General features: G+C 40.3%; 1 protein-coding gene across 14 annotated transcripts in view; it reads right to left on the bottom strand.

Annotated features, from left to right (window-relative positions):
• The window catches only part of LOC118425676 (autism susceptibility gene 2 protein-like), a 219,655-nt gene that overhangs the window by 122,294 nt on the left and 71,536 nt on the right, over positions 1–25,825 (bottom strand). For 9 of the 14 annotated variants that reach the window (XM_035834692.1, XM_035834694.1, XM_035834693.1 and 6 more), the window contains one exon: positions 3,346–3,453. In XM_035834692.1, the coding sequence (XP_035690585.1) occupies positions 3,346–3,453 (108 nt within the window). Of the gene's footprint in view, positions 1–3,345; positions 3,454–3,698; positions 3,885–5,966; positions 6,194–7,080; positions 7,208–18,531; positions 18,692–23,207; positions 23,231–25,825 lie in introns of those variants that run through there. The other 5 variants (XM_035834705.1, XM_035834702.1, XM_035834704.1 and 2 more) reach the window with 5 other exon arrangements.

Raw genomic sequence — 25,825 nt, 5'->3', positions numbered from 1 at the left:
CAGCTTGCTCAATATACTCAAACCTGAGTGATACATGTACTGTCAGGGCCACAGCTACAAATTGTATTTTGTACCTCCCACATACTGCTTGAGAAGAATCTATCTTCTGCCTGAGAAATCAAGATTTCACGCCCAACACACTGTTCACTAATGCGATTTTCATGCTCTGGGATTACAGACAGAAGAGGGGAGGGGGGCCTTTTAATCCTGCTTGATTTGATATGGGCTTTTATCAAGAAATGGGCCAGAATATGATGAAGTCAGCAGTTGCAGCTTCCTTTGTTTACAAAACTTGACCATAATTTGCTCATACCAGATCAGAAATTTCAAATGGGTGTAACTGAAGGTCAGGGTTTTACATTGCTAGTGAAATTGATTTGGGAAGAGACGACAAGGTTAACGAATTGTATCTATTTTTCACTGTCCACAATGATTTGCTATCAAACCATTTCAAAGATATTATCTAGGAAAGTATCAAGCCTGGCAATCTGACAAAGAACTTTAGGCAGTGGTTGGTTCTGAATTTCAATCTTTCTGTCAAAGTGCCAAATACACAGTAGAAATAAAAGTTGAGCTCTTTGAGCACATGCGTGTTGTTTTGGCGCCCCTTTTGCTCGTATTTTACGGTACCTGATACAGTTTACTTCCAGTTGGACAACTGTTCAAAACCACTGAAAGTGAAACGAGAATTTGAGTAATTGCCATCCTCTTTGTCCCCTCTCCCATTCGTTGGCAAGACGGAAGACATATAAGGCCCAAAAATCTGGTTCCAGTCGGTAAACCATCCAAGGAGGTGTGAAGGTGGGGAGTGGTGGACGTTTGCCCGGGAGAATGGGGCATCTGGCCACTTGTGGAACCTGTCAGTTATGGCTGATTCTACATCCTTCTTTATCACTGGCGTGATGGATTCAACTTTTTGTAGGAGACGATTTATCACAGATGAGGAGGTTCCAGTAAGGACCAGATTTTCATGGTGTCCATGGAAGATTGTAGAGTCAATGGTCTTAAGAGACGACAATCTGACAATAATTTTCCCACCCACATCTTTTTAGAAACATGCATTTTTCAAATTGGTAAAGAGACTCGTCGCAAACAATCATGCCTTCCTTTTTGAGACATTATTCAATTTTTCCTAGAAAAAGCATATTAATCCAATCATCTTGTCTAGACTTTTCATTAAACTTTGATTTTAAGGTGACTGGCAAAATCTCCCTCTGATACTGCACTCACATTTAACAGTACATGCTTGCCACACTTCATGCTTGCCACACTTCGTCTAATGATCTCTTCCAAATTCAGACAACTGTCCTGATTGCATGTTTAGAAATGATTCTTGAACAAACTTTTGCTAACAAAGCAGATGTATACAAGTTATGTGTTTACAGAACATTTTGAAGAAAAAAATTATCAGTTATACGATTTTTACGATCTTGCTCCTTGTTATGTGCAATGCATTCCAATTAAGCACAAAGCAGGAAGTCCTGAAATTCCTCAATTTCACTCCCTGTATATCCGACAATGTGTCTTTCTGCTATGCATGAAAATTGGATTTGACATGGACAATCACAGGTCACAAAGAAATGCTCCTACACAAGCCTGGGTTTCCAGGCATCAGGCCTCCACAGGCAGGTCCCTCCGAACACTCAGGGTAAAGTGTGCATTCTGTGTTTTGAGCTACTTTCTTTCCATCAAAGGTTTATCTTCATACACCCCGTCCCCTTTACCCATAGAGTAAAAGAAACTACGGTTGACCTATCATTTCTGAAAATCATCTTTTTCCACATTAGATTTGTACATGTAACATTACTGCCGGTTCATAAGTCATAAAAACAAATTTGCACTTGCCATAAATGCGCTTTCTCTACATTCCATGCGATACAGTAAATATCAATTGATAGAGTCCCAAATGTCAACTGTAAATGTACCACCCTAATTTGATGGTTCAAACAAGAGCCCGACTTCCCCTTTCTTTGATCTCTCTGTGGCCGTAAAAACCATCGAACTGCCTTCTAATGTGCACATCACTGCTAATTCAATTTCTATCTGAAGGAACAGGACATCTCAGATTTGACATGGACCATTAAGCATCAAAAGATCTCAGCCAACATGCCTGGATAGCCTGTTGATAAGGAAGCATCTGTCAGACTGAACCTAGTCAGGCATTCACTTCACCATTCAGACTTGTCACACTGGAAATCAGGGTAAACCGTGACCGTCTTACCCACTGTTTCCTTCCCCCAGAAGAAGACTTAAATCTTGTTATAGCTGCTGTTCAACAGATTGTGGCATCAGCAGCGAGATTTTACACACATTAATCAAGCTGATGGGTTACATTTGTTGCAGTTTATATAATGTACATCTACGGGCAAATAAAGGTCAAGTTTACTTTGGTGGCACATTTGTTGTTGTTGTAGGGACTTTTGTGGCAACATTTCAATTCTACTTGAATACCAAGACTCTATTCATAGAACTGAATTGGTAATTGATTTCCATGTTGTAATTCCATTGCAAATGTTTTCATCCTACGCTCTGAAAGCTAAGGGTTTAAAGAATATTTATTAAGGGAATGGTTTCAAGTTCAGGATATTAAAAATTTGTTTTCCCGTACACAAACATGTAAACCGTCTCCTTGCTGGCCTAGCCTTCAGCACGAAATTTGCATCGACTACAGGGTTAGGCAGTGGGAAGAAGAGGCATGAATTGCAACGTAGCCGCCCAACCAAAAGTCTGGCCAAGAACTTCACAACATCATCACATCAAAGGTAGTCCTGCCTTCAACAAATGTCACGGGGGTCAGAGGTCGGACACCCATGACCTTCCAGTGACACAACTATTTCCAGTTCAACAAAAAAGGTTTCAGGGGTCAGGGTTTGGGTCACTAGTACAGACTGTCTGTGTTTGCTCCCAGGGGAGATAAAAGGAAGGCACCAAAATAGTCCGGAACCAAAACAAACCTACATCTCTATTGTTGATCACCCTGCCAAATGAAGGTTTGTGTGCCCTGTGAGGAACAGGGAGCTGTTTTAATTCACTGTTAGTCGTAGCTCAACTTTAAAATTACGTGCTTTCCGCGAATTATTTGTGAAACATAACTACGAGTAGTTGTTTTGCTACTACATGGTATGCTATTTGTCATCCTGATTTCATCACTAAAAATGTTATTTACAAATAATTCCTACCGTTAAGTCGTTGGATCTGCCTTCATCCCGAGGATGCTTATCAAAGGTATCAAATGCCAAATTGCTTCACAAACCATACATTTCTATATGTTGCAATATGAGACTAACCTTTGAGTACAAATAAATACACATTACAAAACTCGAAAGACAGTGGTCGGTTACTTACGTCACTTAGGCGATCGCGAGAACTGGCCCTATGAGAAGGTCCGTTGGCGTTTGTTCCCTCTGGTCTCGTGTTTTCGTCGTCAGTCTTCCCGTGGTACGATGAGCGCATCTGTAGATAACGGCACAAGAATGGTACGTTAGAAATGGTGATTCAGATGTTCCTCTATACATCTTCGCTTGCAAAGAAGATCATGCATTCATTCCAATATACAAGATATCGCCTGTGGAAATAATGTTTGTGCATTAGGGATGCTAATACATGTACCATCATGTACATAGCATCACAAATGTTATTTGGCTATGAATAGTTATCTAGCTAGAGTGGGTATCCTGACTCTGATAACAGTGGCTTACCAACAAACCAGCTTTCAAGTAGGAAAACAAGTTTGACCTAAGCACCATCCAAGCCCTCCTGTCCTCAGTGTGGACACTACCACCCAGACTGACCTGGGAGACACTACAGGACAGATGTGGCATGTAAACTGCTCCTGTACGGTTGGATGCACTGGACAGATGCAGAGCCATCATCAGAAGATAGATGAACCAAACCTTCATTTATCACAAACCTTAACACAAGGAAGGCACTGGAGGGAACTGTTGGTGTCCTATTAATTACATAGTAAAGCCATTCCATAACCCTTTAGTTAAAAAGGCATACGCCAGCATGATGCATCTTCACCATTCATCATATTCAATTGTGTTACTTTTTAAGAATGAATAAGACAAGACAGAGGAGCAGTCTTTCCGCAGGAATCAACAGCTACGAAAGCAAATACTTCATAATTGGAACTTGTAAACAAAGGTAAAACTAAAAGAGAGTTTCTTTGCCTTCAATGATTCCCCCTCTAGACTTTACTTTCTTTAGCGCAAGTGGAGAAATAGAAGAAGCTGTCCTCTAGCTTGGATGAAATTGTATACTACCGATTCAATCTACCATCAACATCGAGTAATTGTTTTGGTCTTTCTAAATGATAACAAAGACAGGTTAGTAACCATAACTTAGCAACAGGAATAAAACCTCAACATAAAGGCATTGAGACCACCCCTCGTCTACTGTATAGAACACTCCAAGCAATTTGAGTGCCCTCGCATTATGTTACTTAATCATACAACACATGCCGCTTCCCTCTGAACTTTGGTTTTGAAACTGCTAGAGGACAATACCCTGTTAACCCCATACTCTTCTTCTACTATGAACCTGTGAACTGTAACTACTACTAGAACAATATCCTGTTAACATCGATACACTTGTTCTTCTAATGGCACTGAAGGGCCGTACTGTGCAATAGCCAGCCTGTTTGAGGCAATCGTACTTCTATGCTGAATGGATTGTTATGAAGTATGTGCGATCTACAACTATTGGGTCTATGGCAACATGTATGATTTTAAATGTCTTGTTGTAATAGAGAGGAGGTGACAATGTTTTTTTAGCACAAAGTTGTAAAAAAAAGGCAACTATATGTAATAGAGTGCAGTATGTGCATGTACACTCATGTCTAGAAGATACCAAACTTGTAAGTCACTCTCACTTAGTTCTGAGATGGCACAAGGACACTGTGAGCAATGACCCCTTAATCACCGTTCCTCTGGTGGGGAGCAGGGCTCTTTGGTCAAAAAGCACGATTCTCTGGTCAATGTACAAGGACATCACCATATTTGGCACATAATCCTGTGGCTTTCCATCAACTGCCCAGGATATAAGTCATCATGATTAAGACACAGAAAAATGTAACTTTCACTAATAGATAAGGAAACATATAAATAGGAGAGCAGCACTATTGTACATAGAGAGATTGGAGTTAAGATCAGAGAGAGAGAGAGAGAGAGTGAACAAAGAAGTATCGACGTAGCACCGACTCCTCGTGTTTTCTTGGGTTTGCGTGTACAACTAACATCGGGCAGCTAATCGCACGAACTCTATGTAAGGGACGCCATCGAAACCAGCTACCACACTACCACTACCCTTACATATACAGGTATGTAATGGTTGTAAACCCATCATATAATATGATACAAAAAAATGGCAATATCTATTTCAGGAAAGTGTCACAAGGGCTACATGTGATAATGATAAAGGTTTTCTTTCTGCCCACCTACAAATCAATACCAACTTATCATTCATCAAACAAACTGGGTCCATATCGGAGGTGAATATGTCACGACAAGCCTTGATGTTTGCTACTGTACACAGTGGTGGTGTGATGCAATTATGACAGTAAGGGAGAGACAAGAAAGGACTGGGACAGGGGTAAAATTTTTAGAAAAGAGCAATATCAATTAGACTCTACACACTAGAATGATTCATTTTCAAAAGAATAGAAACTACTGTAGTTGAATACCAAAGTCATTGACTTTAGAGATTTGCTACTACCTTAATTACCCACAATGCAAGCATTTCCAGACATGTTTATTTTACCTACAATAACAGGAATACAGGTGGGGGGAGGGCAAGGTGGTAAGGGCAGGTGAACTCCTGCCTAAAGCTTAGAAGGACTCGACAGAATATAAGTGCTATTAGTACTGAGCTAGGCAGGGCCTTCCACTCAAAACAGCACAACGGATGTAACATAAACAATCACTAAAAAACTAATGCAAGAACTAAACACAGAGATCATTAAGTACCTTGTCCCTCGGGAAAGGCTTTCCACCAGGTGTTTCTCCTAGCGCTAAAGGTGTGGCACTTCTGTGGTCCTCGCTGCCAGCTTTCGCCATGTTACAACACTGTACTATTTGTTTGAAAAAACCTAGATTATTTTAGCCTGACTTAGCTAAAGAATGACGGACTAGTCAAATCCCTCAATCCTGGCTGTCAGAAAGAAACCTCTGGAGACAAATCTGACCGCAGATTTCCTGCCGATCACAATCCGATTATCCGCAAAACAAAGCAGGCATACACATACACAAGGCCCTTAAAAGCAATTTGCCTATGTCAATGTTCCGGCCGGCTGACGCTCTATGGAGGCTAAGCTGAATGGACACTTGCTTGAGAACAGCGGATGTAAACGCAGTGGACAATACTCACAAAATCAATTTAGCGGGTCAGTATGTGGGTCCCTTTGCCCACTGGCCAGGGTGAATATGGAGTAAACACTGTAGGTTCACGGAAGAAACTAACAGACTTCGTAAAAGGAACACAACCTAAACACGCAGATTAGCATCCAGGATGGAGCTGGAGTGCCCCAACAATTCACTCCAACGACAAGTGCGATGAATGATTGGTCAGGTCAGGCCGGGGATGCCAGGAGAGGCAAGCAAGGGCAAACTGACAATAACAGCCAAACAAGCGGGGAAAATATCGACCAAACATTGAGATTAGTCTCCAGGGGAGAGGGTGAAGTGCGGACGTGCATGTGACAGGAAGCGGTAACAAATTGCCGTTGGGTGCGGGATCTCGTGGTGAAAGCCTGCCCATGCTCGCCCCACACAGTCATAAACTAGTGCCGCCAGAATAAATTTTGCATTGGTATGGAACAGACCCATGCATACGCCAGGAGGAAGAAAGCCAGCAACAATGTGTACAGTCATTGCCGCCCAAACAGAGTCCTCTTGTAGAGGTACTACACAAGCGGACGGCTCTGACTAGCTGTTGACAGACGACATCCATCATACTTCAGCGGCCAAAGGAGACCAGAGACATGCTCAAACTTCAACACCTTCACTACAATTAACGACATCAAGACCACGGCTAACAAACTGTTTGTTATACGTGATGTCCAACAATCAAGTGCCAACATACCCTGTTGCCAGCGCGTCGTTGCAGGAGAAGTTATGCAGGGATCTCTACCCCCCTTTTTCTGGGGGCACTGTTTAACATGACTGACACGAAACGGGGCAGCGACCGCCGGCTGTGTGCATAGACTGTACGCACTGTTTGCACTGCAGTCACTAAACACTTTCTTCTCTGAAAGATAAGCCTCTACACACATAGATCAAGCTTGGCCAGAGGAAATCCATTGACTGTTTCGGACCTTCTTTCAAAACCCAACTATCATGCCTTCTGTATTTCTTTTTCTCTTTCTTTCTTTACTCTTTTTTCATGAGAACTAAAACTTTTTTTTCAAATTCAACACTAGCTTCTTTCGGATTGATAAGATTTTGGTTTCTTCACCTACAAAGCTGAGAAGGGTTTGGTAGCATGTATGTTAACTTAAGACAAAGAAATGTCACACACACACACTCTTTCACCTTGCAGTGCTTGTGCAAATATAGCAAAGAGCCTGTTATAATATTACAAAGCTATATATACAACAAAGTACATGGTGCATCAAAACTTTTGCTCTAGAGGCTAGACATCTTAAGGCAGGTATGATATCCCAGATAAAACTACTTCTTTCTAGGAACACCGTTGCTTCCATACATAGTCTGCACTTAGATTTACTAATATTGGCATTTTGATGGAATTTATATAGAAAACAAGAACATGGTAACAATCTGAAAACATTTCATGATCAGCAAATAAATGACATCACTAAAATGCCACAGTTGAAGCCTATCACTATACAGATATGCCTAAGTAATGAGTTAAGGAGCACATTTGTTCCCAGAGTTACCTGCACTGTTCAAAGTCCTTCAAACCTTGTTACAACCAGCCCAAGACCTTCCTTGTAAACTTGCCCCTAGACCACATACTGGCCTTCAAGCAAATCGGCAGCACAGGAAGAACCATGTGTTACAATCTATTTTTATCTCTACATAAGAGATAGAGTAAATGATACATTTCGAACCGATTGGCCTGGAATTTACCAACCCACCCACGCTCTGACTCTCGTAATTCGTTACGACATTTCTATATCCCAAGAATCGAGAATAAAAGTGAATAGTTTCTTTGTTATACAGCATGCCCAACGTCAGTAATCCCCAAAACTAAGTCTCATAATCCCCTGCCAGCTTCTTGATCCTGGTGTAGCTCAACAGCAGATTATGCGGGTGGGCCTAAGTCGCCTTGTAACCCAAACAGGACCACAAAGGTAATCCTTGGGAGAGGCCGGTTGATCCTCTACAGCTACAGACGTGCCGGGTATGCAATGGGTGGTGGGTCTTCATCGGGGGTCAAAGCGCATCGTAGCCAACAATTTCCCCCTTGGACATGGATAATCACTTGTTGTAAAACCTACATTTATGACTCCCACATAAAACCGTACATTATTCAATTAGTTAACATTTATTCAACATACACTGTTTAAATGTATCAATATTCAACATTGTAACTTAAAATTAGGCAAAAAAGACAATTAGGCAATCAAACATCCAGAAGGTTGCCTAACAATACATCTATTTCTAAGCATCATACTTACCTAACAAGTTACATATAATAGAAGGATGTTGTTTTTAAGACTCAAAGAAAGACCATCGTGAACAATATTGAGTCATGAGGCCTCCTACTGGTAGAATCAGGAACTGCAGATGATTCCTGCCAATCAAAGACTATACCTCAATGTGAAATCCGACTGGACAAACACAACATGTTATATCTTATATGTTATATAAGTAATGCATGGACATATACATATGCAAAAAAAGTTACTGTCTCTCAATATTGAAGACATTATGGTTATTCATTGTGACAAGTCGTTAACAACAATCAACACAGCCCTACAAATACACAAACCTCCAGGTATCTGCAACATATGCATGTACATTGCGGCCACAAAAACAAGTTACCAAAATCAAATGTGAATAATTTATTCCCTCTACAAAATGACTTGTTTGTCTGCTAATCCTTTGATCCAGAGTGGCTTTAAGGTTTTCATTGTTTCTGAAGTGCCTGGGGATACATCAATAAAAAGAGCATGGCTTGCCTCAGTTCTGTAGGTTGAAACAAATCATTAAAAGCTGAAAAACAAAGACTGGGAATGTTTCCATAAACAAAACCTGTATTTTCAAACCAAAACATCAGACCACCCTGAAGGCAGCAGAGATGATTTATAAAACACAATAAGGCCCCAGATTATAACTTATCAGAAGAGTTATATCACAGTTACACATCAGAACTATATCTTACCAACTCAGACCCCACACTCAGACAACAGATAAGCAGGACAATTGAGCCATTTAGTGCACCTTCACTGGGTAGTAAGGCAGGCTACTCTAAATGTGGAATCAGTAAGCCAGAAAACCAAAGCATGTATTCACTGGAATCTGCGTGGAGATACAAAAGGACCAAATTCCTAAAGGTAAAGAAAGGTCACTTGGTGCACGGGATAGACTATAGAGATGGCCTGGGCATGAACACAGATTTCACAACAGGAGGACATCAATCTAACTAACTGAACTAACACATAGTTTCTACAAGTGTTTTTGTTTAAAATTGGGACAGGACAAAAATAGCAAAGGACAAGTCTGTTTTATAATATAATGAATGTGGACGAACAAGTTTTTGGCTTCCAACAAAATGTGCAGAGTCCAAAACTCAAAGACGAACAAGATGTGCAGGCTGATAAAGAGCTCAGGCTGGGCAATACCATGGCAACCAGGTTTCAGGGTCAAAGGGTACCCTTCCTAGGTCAAAGGACACATTCTGAAAACTGGGTCACTGGACCATGTACCATAATGAATCCCAATAATCATTTATCTTTCTACATAAATGCAAAAAGTTCAAGGTGAACATCTGTTCCCTTTTAGAGAACTGTTCCAGAAACTTCTAGTAACATTTTAACTGTCTGTTATGACAATTACCTCCTGATGTCTTTCACAGTATGACAGTTCAAAGTTCACTACGATAAGGCAAAAGCCATGTCAGACGACCAGCATGAAAGGGTTACAGTTCACCATTTCCGTGTAGGAGGCATTCAAAACAGATGTTGGACGGTGTGAACTTGTCATTGGAAGTGACGTGTGGAGATGATCTCTGTCCTTAGGGTGGCGACTTGGCTGCTGGGATAATTGAACACTGCTGGCACAACAATTCACATCCATTATACCTGATAACCATGGCTTGTTCCTAAGGAAAGTAGCTTTCAAAAGATAATACCACTCATAAGACCTAAGCATAATGATGGCCATTTCAACCACAAATGGCAGACACCATAAAACACCTAGTGAGTACATTGAAATAGCAAGATCCAGCAACAATCCTGCCTAAAAAGTAGCAAAAGACAGTTCTTTGATCTGATACCCATATGCTGTTAATGACATTTTACTCAGTAGTGCACAGCACAAGAGGAGCGCTCTTTACTGACATCACCACTTCTATACATACACATGTAGTATCTACACTCAAAACTCCATCGGGTGCCATAATACCACCGCCACGGCATCAGAAAAACATTGGTAAAGAGGCCTTCTCAAGATTGTCTTGAACACCTAAACATCTGAAATCTATTTTACTATTTATCTCAGGATTACTGATACTGCATTGGCTAATCTCTTAAAATCACTTTAAATCTATGAATTTTTTCTCTTGTGGCATCTGAGAAAACATATCATGGCATCTGGTGGAATAGTAAGAGTTGACACTACCTGTCTATTCCCTCTTCCCCACCCCTGTTCACAGTGACAGGTGCATGCTGTATCCCTGGTGCCTGGGCTTGCACATTGTCCACCACGTCTACACTACAGCCAACCACACAGACTATTGACCAAATGGATTAAATTTGTCTCCCAGATCAATAACAATCGTGCCGCTTTGATCAAAGGTGACGACTGCACTGCTCCGAGCTATCAGATTATCAGAAGTTGATTGCATGAATTGAGCAAATAGCCGTCCCATTCTTCAATAATCAAATACCGGTGCATCAAATTGGTACGATATCTAAGGACACAGGAGCTTTGAAGAAATGGAAGGGCTCTGAGTGAGTCTGGGAAGAAAGGAACGTTTCAAAACTGTCGGCATGTTATGTCCGGAATGAATATAAGTTACTAGTACATATAAGTACAAATGCTTCTACCTTCAGATAAATGACATTTCTACTCACTAATACTGATGCAAATATCAGTATCTACCGTGGTTATTATCTTGAGACTAATACTATTTTGCTTTCTGCAAAATTCCCCTTTCTTAAATGAAGTGAATTATGCTTGATAGTAGACCTCATAATGTAAACGAGAAGAGCAATAACAAGTTGCCCTACCTGCTTTTCGTCCAGCTACTGCACATGTGGTACAATGCAGACAGTAACATGCTACAATTGCCGTAAATTCTCCCAACTGTAACCCTCCCTTTGTGCCAATCAATATGTCCCAGGTCAGGTCCTGGTACTTATCGAGAAGATCTTTCCTTATCAGGCCACCACTACCTGTGTGTATAACAGTAATTGATTTATAATGTCTCCCTGATAGCTGAGGGGATAGGGCCTCTGACTTGTCAATTCTAGAGCACACAGTCAACACAATAAGGACCGACAAGGTACACACGACACCTGGTCTCCTTGGTAACCACAGGTAGTTTAGATATGGCAATGATAGGTGAATAGGGACCTGAACAATTGTTGAAATTCTTGTTAGCCCACTGTGCTTCTGTGAAGGTGGACCTGTCATATTTTACACCTGTATGTGGATTAGACCCTTTAAAATATGACACCATCTGGACAAGTCTTTGAATTGGCCACAATCAAGCAAACTTAACCTTACTTCTTTCAAAGAGGATGTCAAAACTATGAAAACTTCATAATCCGTAGGCAAGCAAGTGTACAAAATGGCTGTGAAGCCTGTGATCAACAGACAACACAACCAGATACGATTACTCTTCGTACAAGATGTGTGAAGTCGACTTTTCTTTCCTTCAGCCACCCTTTCACCTTCTTTTCTCGGTCGTCTCCAGGGTTACGTGTTTGACGGTTTGGTCCGTCCTCACGTACCTGTCCACTCAGCAAACCAGACAAACACCAACTCAACCTGGGAGCCTGTTTTATCTACAGGCCCTCCGGTCGCTCCTGGCAACGGCCATGATATTAGGAGATTTAATACGATTGTATAAGTGTTGAGATATAGCCTCCATTGTGTTCTGCACTAACATTTAGGCAACGACCTGACAGCGCCGGCATTTGCACAGGCACTTCTCCGTTGTTGAGCACGACCAAAAACACTCCAGCTAATGTAGATGGTTTCAGATACGGCTTCTTGTGACAGTATCACATCTCCCTGAGACAGCTTTATACAACATCAACAACTAACAATGTCTACATGTATCTAGATTTCAGGGGCAAGCAGCAAGATAAGACCTTGTTGTGCGGGCACGGTAACAGATCTGTAGTTAGAAGGAGCTACAGACAAAAAAGGCGATATGTATCGAAGATGCATTTTTCCCGATACGATACTAATATGATAGCACGGATACAAAAATATGTGGCGATAATTTTAATCACTGCATCATGTACTCAAGCACTCCAAACATCCCGACAAAGAGAAGGATTATAACTTCAAACAGACTTATCATACTGGGGTAAATAGTTCGTGCAGTTGGGGCGATTCACAAAGATATGACATGTTTTTGTTATACATACACGGAACACCTCTCTGACCCCGGCCGTTAGACATCTGGTTACTTCAAATTACTTGGAAATTTATTAGCATGGTGGCTAAACATGTATATTACGTCAGTTGAGTGATTGGGTACTGGGCAATAACCCGTTGATATTGTTGCCCACACTTGACTACTTGGTTACTTTCGACCATGTTCGTGCCAAAATGTGTCACAATAAACAACCATATGGTGGATCAGGAGTGCAGTATAAATACACCGCCCATCCACACCACAAACTCACACACAGAACACGACTCACACCCGAACAGATTGCCCCAATCGTGTCGTTAATAATCCACTGGAAAAAAAACAGCACATCCCGTCATAAACTGGATGATGTTGATACAGAGAAGTTATAGCACCACATTGTAAATTTCTGCTGCCAGACTGTTACCATAATGTTTCCCCATGGAAGGACGATAAATTAGAAAATTGCTCCAGTCCCTATTCCATTAAGTATTTATGACAGTGCTTTGTGTTAGGTATAAGTTATTCATAGGGCTATAATCCTGTGCCACAGGCAATCAGCTAAAGAACCTAGAGCTGCCACTGTATACTTCTGTCTGGGAGTGGGACAGAAGAAAAGGAATGAAGGAAGGATGGAGAAAGAAAAAAAGAGACAAAGGAAGAAGAAAGGGATTAAGGTGTTTCATATCAACGAGTGATGATGGGACAGCAGATGGTGATTTTACTAGCACTATTCTTTATCTATCAAAATGTAGGATCCATAAAAAGATACTATATTCTTCCATCAACTGAGGACAACAGTGGCCTTAAAGACGGATTACACATGATTATGCCGACCATGCAAGGATTTAAACAGTCACACGCAATTTCACAAAAAGAATCATCACATAATGCTCGACGATCCGTAAGAAAATTACAGTCATATGCCTTGGGATGCCAAAGCGATGGAACAACACAACACAAGACATATGCAAAACTAAACTATTCCTAACTCTACAACAAAACATCTGGTAGTTTTTTCCTTGTTGTTTCCATTTTTAGCTATGTTCGTGTCAGGAAGTCAGCCCTACTAGGCTGCATGCTCACAGACGGCTGATAATGTATCCCCACTTTTTGATGACAACTAAGCCCGGGCTTATCAGTAAATAAAGAGAGTGCCTATCCCTGGTGGTTGGAGCCATCTTTACTAATCCCTTCTGTGATAACGGGTGGATCACCTAGATTAGAGGGTATTAAGGGGGATCAAGATCTTTGGAAACACCTGCTAGAATAAAAGGCACAATGTCTGAATAATTGATAACTGGGGAAGAATAAGCTGTTTGTTATCTTGAGCTATGTATGTTTCAGGTTGCGAAAGCTGCAAAAGGACATCTCCAACATGTCAACCGAGCACATTGATACCTGTATAAAAGTCTTGACTACTTTCAACACCACCCCCCACCCTCATGATTATGGTATGGCACAACTATTTACAACAAACATTTTGCAATCTCTTATCAAACGTACACATTGATAACAGATGAGTTAACAAACTTGTCACTTATTTACATGAACTATACTGCACTGTACATGTCCACAACAACATTACTAGGCAAGGGAATAAAGACATTATATTATGTTGGTTAACAAGCATCTTGCAATCTACTGAAGATATCCTGGGAATTAGCCCTAAAGCTACTTTACAAATCAAACATAATATACATGTCTGCAACAGTATCAAACTGAACACAAAATATCAACACAGCTTCAGCCAGAACTGACTCTTGTTTTTATAATGCTAGAGACTCTTTTGATTGAGTTCAATGATTGTTCAGAACTATTTACTTCATACATACTAGTATTCCACAGGTGACATACCAACCATATGTATACTTCTTTCCAATCAATTGCTTTGTTAAAGCTGACAAAACATTGCAAAGTTGAACCTCCATATGAAAACCATACCACATTCCCTCACTATCACAATCTATAGTTTAGAAACAAAAACAAAGGTGCCTCTGTTACAAAATGTTAACGAAGAAATGTGAAAACTGACCTACTTGCATTAAAGAGTCTCCTGATGAGAGATCACAGTCGAATGGCCTGTCTGAATCAAGACCTTACATGATACATCATATCAAAACTGTAGCAAACAGTAAAGCTGTAGCCCGGAGCACCAATTGCATGCAAGACTGCATGTCCATTCAGGATCTTATCAGAAAGGTTGCCAGGTCTGCCCCCACCTGACCTCCCATTCTTCTGCAGTTACAGGAGGATTCAGCAGTCACTACCTGTAATTACTGTACAATCCCTGCCTCAGGGACCTAAACCGACATGATAAGAGCCAATCTATACACTCAACAAGCAGTAGATACACAGTCCTTTCATTTCTTGTGCTTTCATAAAAATCTAATGCATGAGTGATTACTAGAATATTAGCCTAAAAAAACCTATCTTCTGAATCTCAAATCTTGAAGAATTAATAGTAACTGTTCTACTGAACATAACTTGTAATTTTAACTTATATTTCACATCAGGAAGAAAGCATTCTTGTGACTCAGTTGTGAACAGTTGATAACAGAGTTTCCCAATTAACAAACTTGGCCAAAGATAAGTTTACCAGATAGTATTCTAGACTCCCAACCTAAGTACATGTACAATTCAAGGTTGTCCCTTAGGACAGGTAGGACTAAGCAGCAACCAATCTTACTCAGAAGCAGACATCTCAATACCAGGCCAAGATGAAGCAATAAGCTTCATTTCAAGTTTTTATAAAGTTAAAAATGTCTTTTCAAGTTTGTTTCAAGACTGGCAACTTACGACTGCTTACAAACTGCTACTTTGTAATCTAAATAAAAACTTCAGGTACATTTTCAAGCCTGCAAAAGTGGAAACTTTGTTACAATCTACTTCAGGAATCTGTTTCACCTTTGACTGATTCCATGTATGTGCTACCTTGAAGATCATTTATTTCAATAATATCACATACTGTATACAGCCTAAGCCTTCTGCCACCAACAGTGATACAATCTGCAGGCCATGCTATGGCACTCCATTTTGCCCTCAGCTTTTTCTCTCAGCAAAGAGCGGCTCCCGCCGCGGACAAAAGACTGAAATAATGTAAACGTTGGTGGGATTATGGGGCTCACAAAAGCTGCCATTAAGTACGCTGATCATAATCCCCTCAGATAAGTCTGATGACATGGCACACAACACGAACGTCACCACTAAAAGCGCCCATTGTCCGCTGTAAGCCTGTCATCCCTCGCCGTGAGCCCTTCAGCGCCTGCCGTCCCCACGATACAGCGGGTGCTCATCCCGTCATGACTCCGGGGAAATTCAACAAAATCCGGTAATCCTCGGCGAGAAATGAGGTCTTTCGGGATTCGTCACAGATGAAACGCAGAGAAAGCCCAGCAGGATCAGGCGTAAACAGCATCCTGGGTGGATAATGCGCCAGCTGCGAGGTGCTTTGTACAACCAGCTCACTGCCTTTCCTAACGATGACACTGTGAAATGCTGCCATAACCGGAACTGGCTCAGGAAATACATGTTCTTGTGATCTGTTTATCCTGACGTCCGTTCTGAGCCAACTGGGAAACCTTTGCTTAAGTTTAGAAAATAAATTCTAGCTTTCAGTCAGACTGAACACTAGATAAACAAATTGAAATCTAGTTCATACACCCATCGACTGACAGACACTTGGAGAACAACAGTCTTTGACAGAACTGTCAAACATGGATTGAAACTATAAAAAAAAAGTATACAACCAAGGAGGTTCTATTGAACAAAACTTCATTCACAAAAGAAGTCTTCTTTCAAGAGATGAAAATCTGAAGGCATTACTTTCCATGGTCCAACCTACAGAACTTTGCAAAATAAACGAGCATCACTGACTATTGAAAAAGGCTGGAATCTACTTGCTGGATTAAAGCTGGCTACTAACGCAGCGTATAGCACAGAGGGAGATGTGATAGGAATTAGTACGTAAGTCCCATTCAACCTCCCCTGTTCAGGTGTTGTTACTGGTACAATAGGGGAGTGTGGAAACAATAGGTGCCTAACAACTTCACTAATGGGTGTATTCAGGTGGTATTTACCACTGGGAATCCTGTAGTGCTGGAAGGTTCAGGGAATACAAAATGTAATGTAGTTCACCTTAATCTGTGGGGTAACCTAGATTCGTTGTTATAGAAACTGGGTATTTAATAGAGATTTCAGGTCAACGACGTGGGTCTCAAATGTCAACATTTTCAAAATATTGCAATGAGAAAGTACTAAGTACCTTCCATGACTTAACGATCCCTAAATATCCTACTTTTACGTACAACGGATATAGGTTATCCTACGGATAAAGGTGATTTATTGTTACCTGTATGATCCACTACAAATCTTATCATAACAAGTAATGTAGGATTCTTTTATCAGGTGATTGTTTTCAGATTATCTTCAGTTCAAAAGTCTACTGCAACACTGAAATGACAAAGAAAACCAGATAGAAGACCTGTTGAAAATTCATGTGTAACTCAAGAAAAAAGAAAAGAAAAAGAAAGAAAATCCACACAAACATTCTTAGCAGCATTAGCTAAACAGAACAACACAAAGTATCAATATGATTGCTATATGCTAACAGTTGGATACAGTTGGCCAAATCTTGAAGACATAAGTAACATTTTCATGTACATGAATTTCAATAAGAAATACTCGTGGGTGCTCATAATCTCCCTCATGTTTTCACTCTTTCAGTCATTGTTGACTGGAGTATGATAACTACGGAGATAAAAGACAGTGCACCTCTGAAGTGGTGACCCAGAATTCTCAAAATCTGCTAATTGGGTACTCCGCTGTCAGCTATTCACATAAAAATCACAAGCACTTCCCCCGCCAGGGGACTTCATCAAAAGACAACATGCTGAATAATGTGGGACATACTGAATCATAAATGGCAACACAAAGACCGATACCCTAACATCTTTACCATGGGATATGTAAATATACTCATTTGAAAATGAACAGGCACAACCGAATCACTCAGTGGATGGTTAAGAATCCATTCATAGTAGATCTACTGGTAAGACTCTGAATGAGGAATATCAACAACTCTGAGCCATGGCATTATAAAGTTTTCAACAATACTTCTCATGCCCATATACAGTGTGTGTATCCGAGGTACTTAAAACAATACATCAGTGATGACCATACTGTATACAACTGAGAATATCTACGGATAATACAAGACTCGTGCTTCTTATAGCCACACCTGTTGGCTAGTTGGAGATTTGCTCAACAGCACCTGTGCAAGTGAACAAACCACATCACAAGATCCGGCCTTCCTGTCATGGTACTCTAACTAATCTCCTTTAAAAGGAAGACAAAATCCTGTTCTGCACTGTTCTGACTCACACAGATATCATGAGATAGGTCAGAATGATTAACCTTTGTGTACAGGACAGCTCTGTGACAACTGTAGCTTAGTAACCTTTTTCTTGGTCTTTGCTCATAGCCTAATCTGAATTATGTCAATACAGATAAAGTTGAAGAGAAATATTCTGGCACAGTTTGACACATTTACCATTGATTGTTACTGCCCTAGCCTCAGTCCAACCAACCGTTCACAAGTTATATAAGGATGTTCTCTTAACAGTTCAATTACAAGAAACAAAAGGTAAGCAAGCTAAGCAACTATACAACCTCTGTACACCACCCAAAACATAAATGAATCTTACACAACAAACTTTAAGTGAAAACATAGATGCGTGCTTTGCACCTACATGTACTTACCAACAAAACCTGCAAAAACCAAGTTTTCCAACTGGGAATGACAAAGAACCTGCAGTATACAGATGATAGGGAGCAGCGACTCTCTCTCAGTCGCTAGCACGTAAAGTAAAGCACCGGCACATCAGCTACTTTAACATAAGGCCCCCTGAGGCTGTCCTGTTTACCTGGTGTTATGCCTGAATACAAAGAACAAGTGCCTGTCTACAAGAATTAATGACTTTTATATCGAAATGATTGGGGATTAGTTACATAGAAAACAATAAAAAGAATGAGAATCAGTGAGAGAGAAAAAAATCATTGCAAAGGGTGATGGAACATGAAAAAATTTGAGAGAAATAGAGTTAAAAGTTTCTAGACTTTAATATGTAAATGCCTTCAAAGAATGGTATTGTGATGTCTGTTGTCATATTCTATAGGTGCCTAAGAAGGAAATTTCTACTCTCTGCAACTGGAAAAAGGCAAGGAGCCACTGAGCCACTGTTTTCAACACTGCATACAATACACTTCCTATTGTCTATATAGGTATTAGTTGTTATTGGTTGCCATACATTGTACCTTGTGAAATTGTTGAGCAATAAATTCATTCATTCATTCATTATCCAGTTGCTTGAGTAACTGCTAGTTGGCATGTCTTATTGACAGTGGATGCTATCTGAACGTTTACAAAATCATATCCAGTTGCTTGAGTAACTGACATTTTGCATATTATTGTATGGGACTGTGTTTGTCGCCACCAGCCCACAGGGGAGGCTGATTTATCCCCACCTGTCAGGGGAATGATTTGTGTCCCGTCTGTGGTTTGTCAGGTCCCAGAGGGGCCCACACAAAAGCCATATATCAAGATTAATTGTCCAATTAAGGTGTGTCATGTATGTTGGACAGGTGAGATTATAGGGTACGCAGGTGTCATCCAGGTATGCCCATTAGACTAGAATAAACCACAGACCTCTAACATTAAAGATGAAAACTAGGGCTTTAATCTCAGTGAAGAAAGGGTGGAAAAATATGAAACCTCATGATGGCAGGGTTTTTGTAAGTACCCCCCCCCCCCCAGTAGTATCTGTCAGTACAACAGCCCTTTACAATGTGACAATGACAGTGACAAGGTGGGATCTTAATTATAAAGCGGCATTTGTTATCTGACAGGTTCTCATGTTATGGATGACTTTGCATGTTACGTTATAATTGATACCTTAGGGTGTTCAATATGGAATGAAATATTCCATGTTTTACATGATGTATTAAGATGCATTTTGTCTGAAATTTGGCTTTGGAAGACATTTATATGTTAGATGAATTATATTTCAAAAAGTGAGAATCCTTCTAGATATCTAATATGGATATAGATAGTGGTGCGTACCGAAGCTCACATTCCGGTTCAGGTCCGGACTCGAGTCCAAAGATTCCGGTTCAGGTCCGGACTTATAAGTCCGGTTTTTGATGGTCGTTAATTTTCCCATAACGTTATAGACACAAGCATAAAGCGACTTGCTCTAGGCGACCCATAAATCTGGCACCTGCAACCACTTCTCGACCGGGCCGAATGCTTTCAAAATATTGCCAAAGATGACTGCATCATTTTCAAAGGTGTAGAAACATCGATTTTTAAATGATAACTATCGGGAAATCACGGCAAAATTCGACCTTTTCCGCTTGCTTTTTGTGACGGCCCGAAATTTCAGTGGCGCTTGCGAGGTCATAGGGGTCAATGGAATAGCCTACTGTAATGCAGGTAGAAATGATGCGTGTTGTGTTTTTATACTCTACATTCAACCTTCCAAATTAAATGTGAATTTATTCCTTACAGAGATAAACGAAAGAAGTATAAAATAACTTTATAAACTTAAATTTTTTTTAAATTAAAACGTGTTTCTTTTTAACAAGCTGCTCGCCCATGCTTTCAGTGAAGTATCCTGGCAAGCGGAAAATGTCAACAGTCGCGGAGATTTGTTTTAGCTTGTTTATCTCGGAAATTTTCTTCATTTTCAGAGAATATTGGACTTAAAACCCGTACCAGGAGATAAATAAATCCGCATACGTTATTTTCATAGGTAATATTGCTAAACAGAACCTGTCATTTTTGCCGCGTTGCTGGATTTTGAAAGGACTCTGGTTCCCGTGGCGCGACCATGTGCTTGGCCCGCTTATGGCGGTAGGACAATTTATTTTCGCAGAAATACGTTATTTTCTGGACCGTTGGCTGCGATTAATTAAGTTACAAAGGCATCTAGCGTTGTTTTAGATGATACTAGTATACAACAAGAAAGAGATTTCCGGTTTTCCAGAAAACCGGTTTTCGACGTTCCGGTTTTAACCGGACTTGAACCGAAAGTTATAGCAAGTCCAAGTCCAGTTCGGCAAACCGGTATGCACCACTAGATATAGACAGGTGATGTACATAAGCAGACGATGTAAAAGTTATTAGAAAGATTATTACAGCATTACGTCATTAAAGGAAGCAGGAAATTGTATCTACGTAACAGTTGTTTTATGACCTCATACATATATTTATTGTGTTTATAGCCGATATTTCTGACGTCATGATCAGACTGTAGCTAAATTAGCCGTGACTATCAGATTGATTTGTGACTAGCAAAGCTATTGTCTCAGTGATATGTACGTCAATATTCTGCCGCTTTAAACTTGCACTTGAAGAAGTACGAAAAGAGGCTCCATACAGAACAACTTTGGGAAATGTTCAGATAGCATCCACTGCCTTTCATCAGTGACACTGAGGAGCTCTTGTTGAACAGAAGGTTTTATTGTAGCCTAACTATGAATTCATGTGTTAAGGAGATGAAGACAAGTTTCGATAATCCAATAGGGAAAAAAGTAGAAAAAGGTCAAGATACAGTTGATGCAAAAGACTTAATGCTCCTGTAGTTTGAGTATTGATTAATGTATTGTTATCTCAATACAACAGTTGTCTCAATACAATACTTTTCATCACAGGTTTTCTCTAGGATTTCCTAGTTAACTTCAAAAATATTTTCTTTATACTACACCACCGTGTTATTTATTACGACTACACCATGGCGTTATTTATTACTAGTCTACCATCTGTTACTACCATCTAGTTATAGACTTGCAGGGGATGATTTTCACCTGACAGTGCATATTAAAATGCCATAAATAATGCTTAAATAATGCTTTGCTATGCAGTTTAGGATTTTGGTTCTTTTAAGTGCCATTTCTTGTAGTGGAAAGAATCCGAAATAAAACATTTCCCTCTTTGACAAAGTTCAGTATTCCTCTACCTCAAGAATTTGTTATTTTTGTTTCCAGATACAACAGAACAATCGTGTATATGTATGGCAGCAATATATCATTCCTAGTTGACAAGGGAAGTATCTAAGTCAAGGATGGCCTTTACAAAACTTAGACAAACATGTAGAGTTCTTTGCCCTCCTGGTTTGGTTTTGGTATTTGTCCTGCAACAGCAGCAGTAGTCAGGGACCATTAAGTGTACCAACAGGCCACTTTCCACCATTCACCGCCTCAATCCAAAACAAAACAGTGCAAAAGCATTAACCACTTGTTTCCCACAAAAGCGTCTCCCTGACAGAAAAATATTTTTCTTCGATGGCTGGCGCGAAACACCGCAGCATGTGGAGCATGTGAGCAGGAATAACAGAGCCCTGCAGAACAATGGCTTGTTGACCTAAGCACACCATGTTGGGTAAGACCTTTCAGAAACAAGGTATGTGTTGAGTGAGACAGCATTGGGCACGAGCAAGGAAATGTGATTGTTTCTAACAAACAGACAATAATGACAATCAGCCACCATACAGGAATACTGGAATAACTACCTTAATGACAGTTCAAGTCATTACCAATTCCATGTGATATTGTAGACAGACAACAAAATACTTGTAAATGAAAGACGTGCATAAAATGAGAAATAAATTTCAGAACGTTTTACGATTTTGTATATATATCACACACGTTTAGGTAGAGAATTTGCTCCTGCTTGCGTGTTATGTTGAGTACACTACGTTAGGTACACAGTGAGGGACTATCAGCCCCCAAACAACCCCTCAGACATCCAAGCGCAGCCGTGCAAGAATGTTAATGTCGCTTGTTGATGTTTTAGTGCCACAAGTCCCTTTTCCATATTGGCGGCCATTGTTCGCGGGGGACAGAGCGGAAAAACGACAGAAGGACGGGGTTCCTTTCTTGATCCCAAACGGAAACACAGTTTGGCGAGAGGATGTCACGGTTGTTGTAACATTTTTGTGACTTACTGAGGACAGAAGGATTTAGGAAAGGTCAGTTCAACAACTCCACAATGGGGACTTTGATCGCCTGTTTTACCTTCGGGTGAGCAACTGGTGAAGCTTGTCATTGGAGGTGCTAAAAGTAGTAAAACAAGGCGCCCCTAAAAACTAATTAAATGCATTTTTCGCTATAAAAACACACATGCAGTAGCACCACTGCATCAACCATATGTTTGCTACTTTAAAGAGAAAAAATATAGAATAGTCAGCCTTTAGAGGCATTGAATTCTAAAGAAAGCCATTACTACCAAATACACAAAATTGTTAAATACACAAAACACTCTATCAGTGAATGATCCATAAACAATATGTACAGTGAACGTTTCACTTAACATATAGTTCATGTGATCCTTTTGCACAAGACTTAGAGTGACTCCCAATAACAGGTAAGACTCTCACCTCACACAGTCAGACATCAACACATCAAGAGAGATGTCTTCACCAACAACTATACATATACTGCAGTCTCCTCTCACAAGATTCCTTCAATGTGTGATTCTTCAGGCTTTGTGCTGAAAGAAGGTGTTTATAGGTACTGACTGATAAGCATCAGTACCTGGAGGCAAACAACCATGATAACATCCCCTCATCAATCAAGCACCAGAAATGATACCCTGTCATGCCAACAAAAGATAGCTATCTTCTCACCTCCAAACTTTCCCTTCTTCAAATCATCTCCATAAAAACTCCTTTCCCGTTTGTACTCCAGTTTCTTCAATATTCCATATATGAACAACAGTGGCAAAGAGACCTCTACTGGTTTCACACAAAATTGCAGGACGTAATAGCCATACTACCAGTAGTAGCCCAGGAGATAGAGATAACACAGGATAATGTGATCATGAGTAAACAGAACACATCAGGGTTATCTGCAGTCCTGATCAGTACGTACCCTGGAGGGTTCCTGTTGTCTGAAGGATCTGGCTTGGACATTCCTGCTACATCCAGATAGTACTGGTATTTGGGCTGATAAGATGGAACTAATGACCTCACATTGTGAAGAATTGACATGCAGAATAGGTCCGTTTATCAATTATAAATGACACTTAACCAAACTCAAAATTTTAAGTTTCCTCGGATTATTTTGTCTTGCGAGGAGCAGGAATCATTCTTTGCATGTTTTCGTGGTTTTTGACCATTTTAAAAAAAACTTTCAGATTTCAACAGATTTCTGCAAAGCTTTGCATATTGAAGTGTGAAATAGATTGTCACAATCTAAACAGATACTTGTCCTCTTAGGCAAGTCCAGAGGAGAAAAAGAACCTACACACCTGCTATGAATGCCTGATGAATACATAAAAAAAGGGGCACGTAATCCTTTCATCTCCTGTAGATCAGTTGAACACATTGTCTGCATTAATTCTAATACAGGCTGCGGTCTGACTCCAGGTGCGGCACCAGAGAACAATGAACCATGAGAATTTGGAGGATCTGCAGACTTGTTTGGGGTCGACCCCTTCAATGGGTGATCAAAGGAAGCCGTCCGTGGCTGCAGGTGAGGCTTTAATGGATTAGCATACCTGAACGGTATCTACCAACCCATCTCCGAACTCTTCACTGGGTCAAGATGAATGTCATTCTTTGTAATGTTGGCTGTCTAATATGACCCTTTGCTTTTAAGTTAAACCTACCAGCATAAGGGCCTGTGGAAACATTAAACGGCAGGGCTTACGCACATGTTCAGAAATATATAATCTAATGATATTTAGTGATGATCTACAGTTGACAGGTATTCTAACTTCATATTCATCAACAAAACCAAGCACATAAAGACACATACAGGAGTTTAATTAGGATCTTGAAAAAGAACAAAAGGTTCAGAGTTACATTTCCCTTTTGGTAATTGAGTTAGGTGTCAAATAACATACAACTTCCGTCCTAGTTATCAGGTGTCAACATGGCAAGTGGTAAAAGGGTTAAGGTTGATCTACCTAACCAGCAGTGAACATTGTGATGATAACAGGTGGTTCTGAACATCCCTTCTCTAACAGGTCTCCACACTCATCCTTGTAACTGTTCATAGAACAAGGACTATCTACAAGACATCTTTACCCTATGGAATAGCTTGAAACAAGCTTGACAGTAATAAGTTAAAATAAAAGAGTTCTGACCTATCTAACCAGCAATGAACAATGCGATGCGTACAGGTGGTTCTAAATATCCCTTCTCTAACAGGTCTCCACAAATATCCTTGTAATTGTTTACTCTACATCAGAACAACGTTAAAGAAATCATTACCACATGAAATGGCTTGAAATGAGCTTAACAGTAACAAGTAGAAATAGGAGTTATTGATTAAGACATACCCTAGGTAAAGGAACTAGGTCATCACATGCCCTTCCTGCCTGTCTTCAAATGCCTTAATCCAGGATAATCCCTTATAATCCCTCTTTAGTCCTTGTGAAATGTCCCTGAGGCCACGCCCCTCCCCTGAATGAATGAAGATGAGGCAGGAGGCTCATCAATCATGTCAGTCACCTTCCCTTGACAATGCAACCCTTTCATCTGGAGAGATCTTCAGCACCCAAACACAACAGTGGCTGGGATATGAGGCTGTGTTGTGTCAACTGGCTACTCAAAATGCCTGCCTGCATACCTTCCTAAGGTGTTGTGTACAAGCCCAGCCTCTACAGTCAAACTACTTCAGCACACCAAGGAGGTAGAGATACCGATCATCCTGAAAGTAGCTGCTTGTAATGCAGTTGTATAGATACTACATGTATCTATATTACACATTGTATGGAATATCTTATTAAATCTTCAGAAAGATATCAATTTCTTGTCACACTGGCTGCTTTTAAAAACTACCTATTAAAGTCTCAAAAAGAAAATAATTCAAAGATGCAAATATTAAACATGTTTTAGGCTTGTAGATCTTCATTCGTGTACAATTTTCCTCAGTCAGACTTCTGCTTACCTACCTAAAAGAAAAGGCCTGGGAGCAACATATTCTTTAAATCCCTTGTATTTCCCCCTGTAGCATATATCTTCCTCATATCATTGTTTACTCATATGTC

This window comes from Branchiostoma floridae, chromosome 11, assembly GCF_000003815.2.
Source record: "Branchiostoma floridae strain S238N-H82 chromosome 11, Bfl_VNyyK, whole genome shotgun sequence".
Taxonomy (NCBI): domain Eukaryota; kingdom Metazoa; phylum Chordata; class Leptocardii; order Amphioxiformes; family Branchiostomatidae; genus Branchiostoma; species Branchiostoma floridae.
The sequence above is the reverse complement of the archived record's forward strand: the minus strand, read 5'-3'. Positions and strand labels throughout refer to the sequence as shown.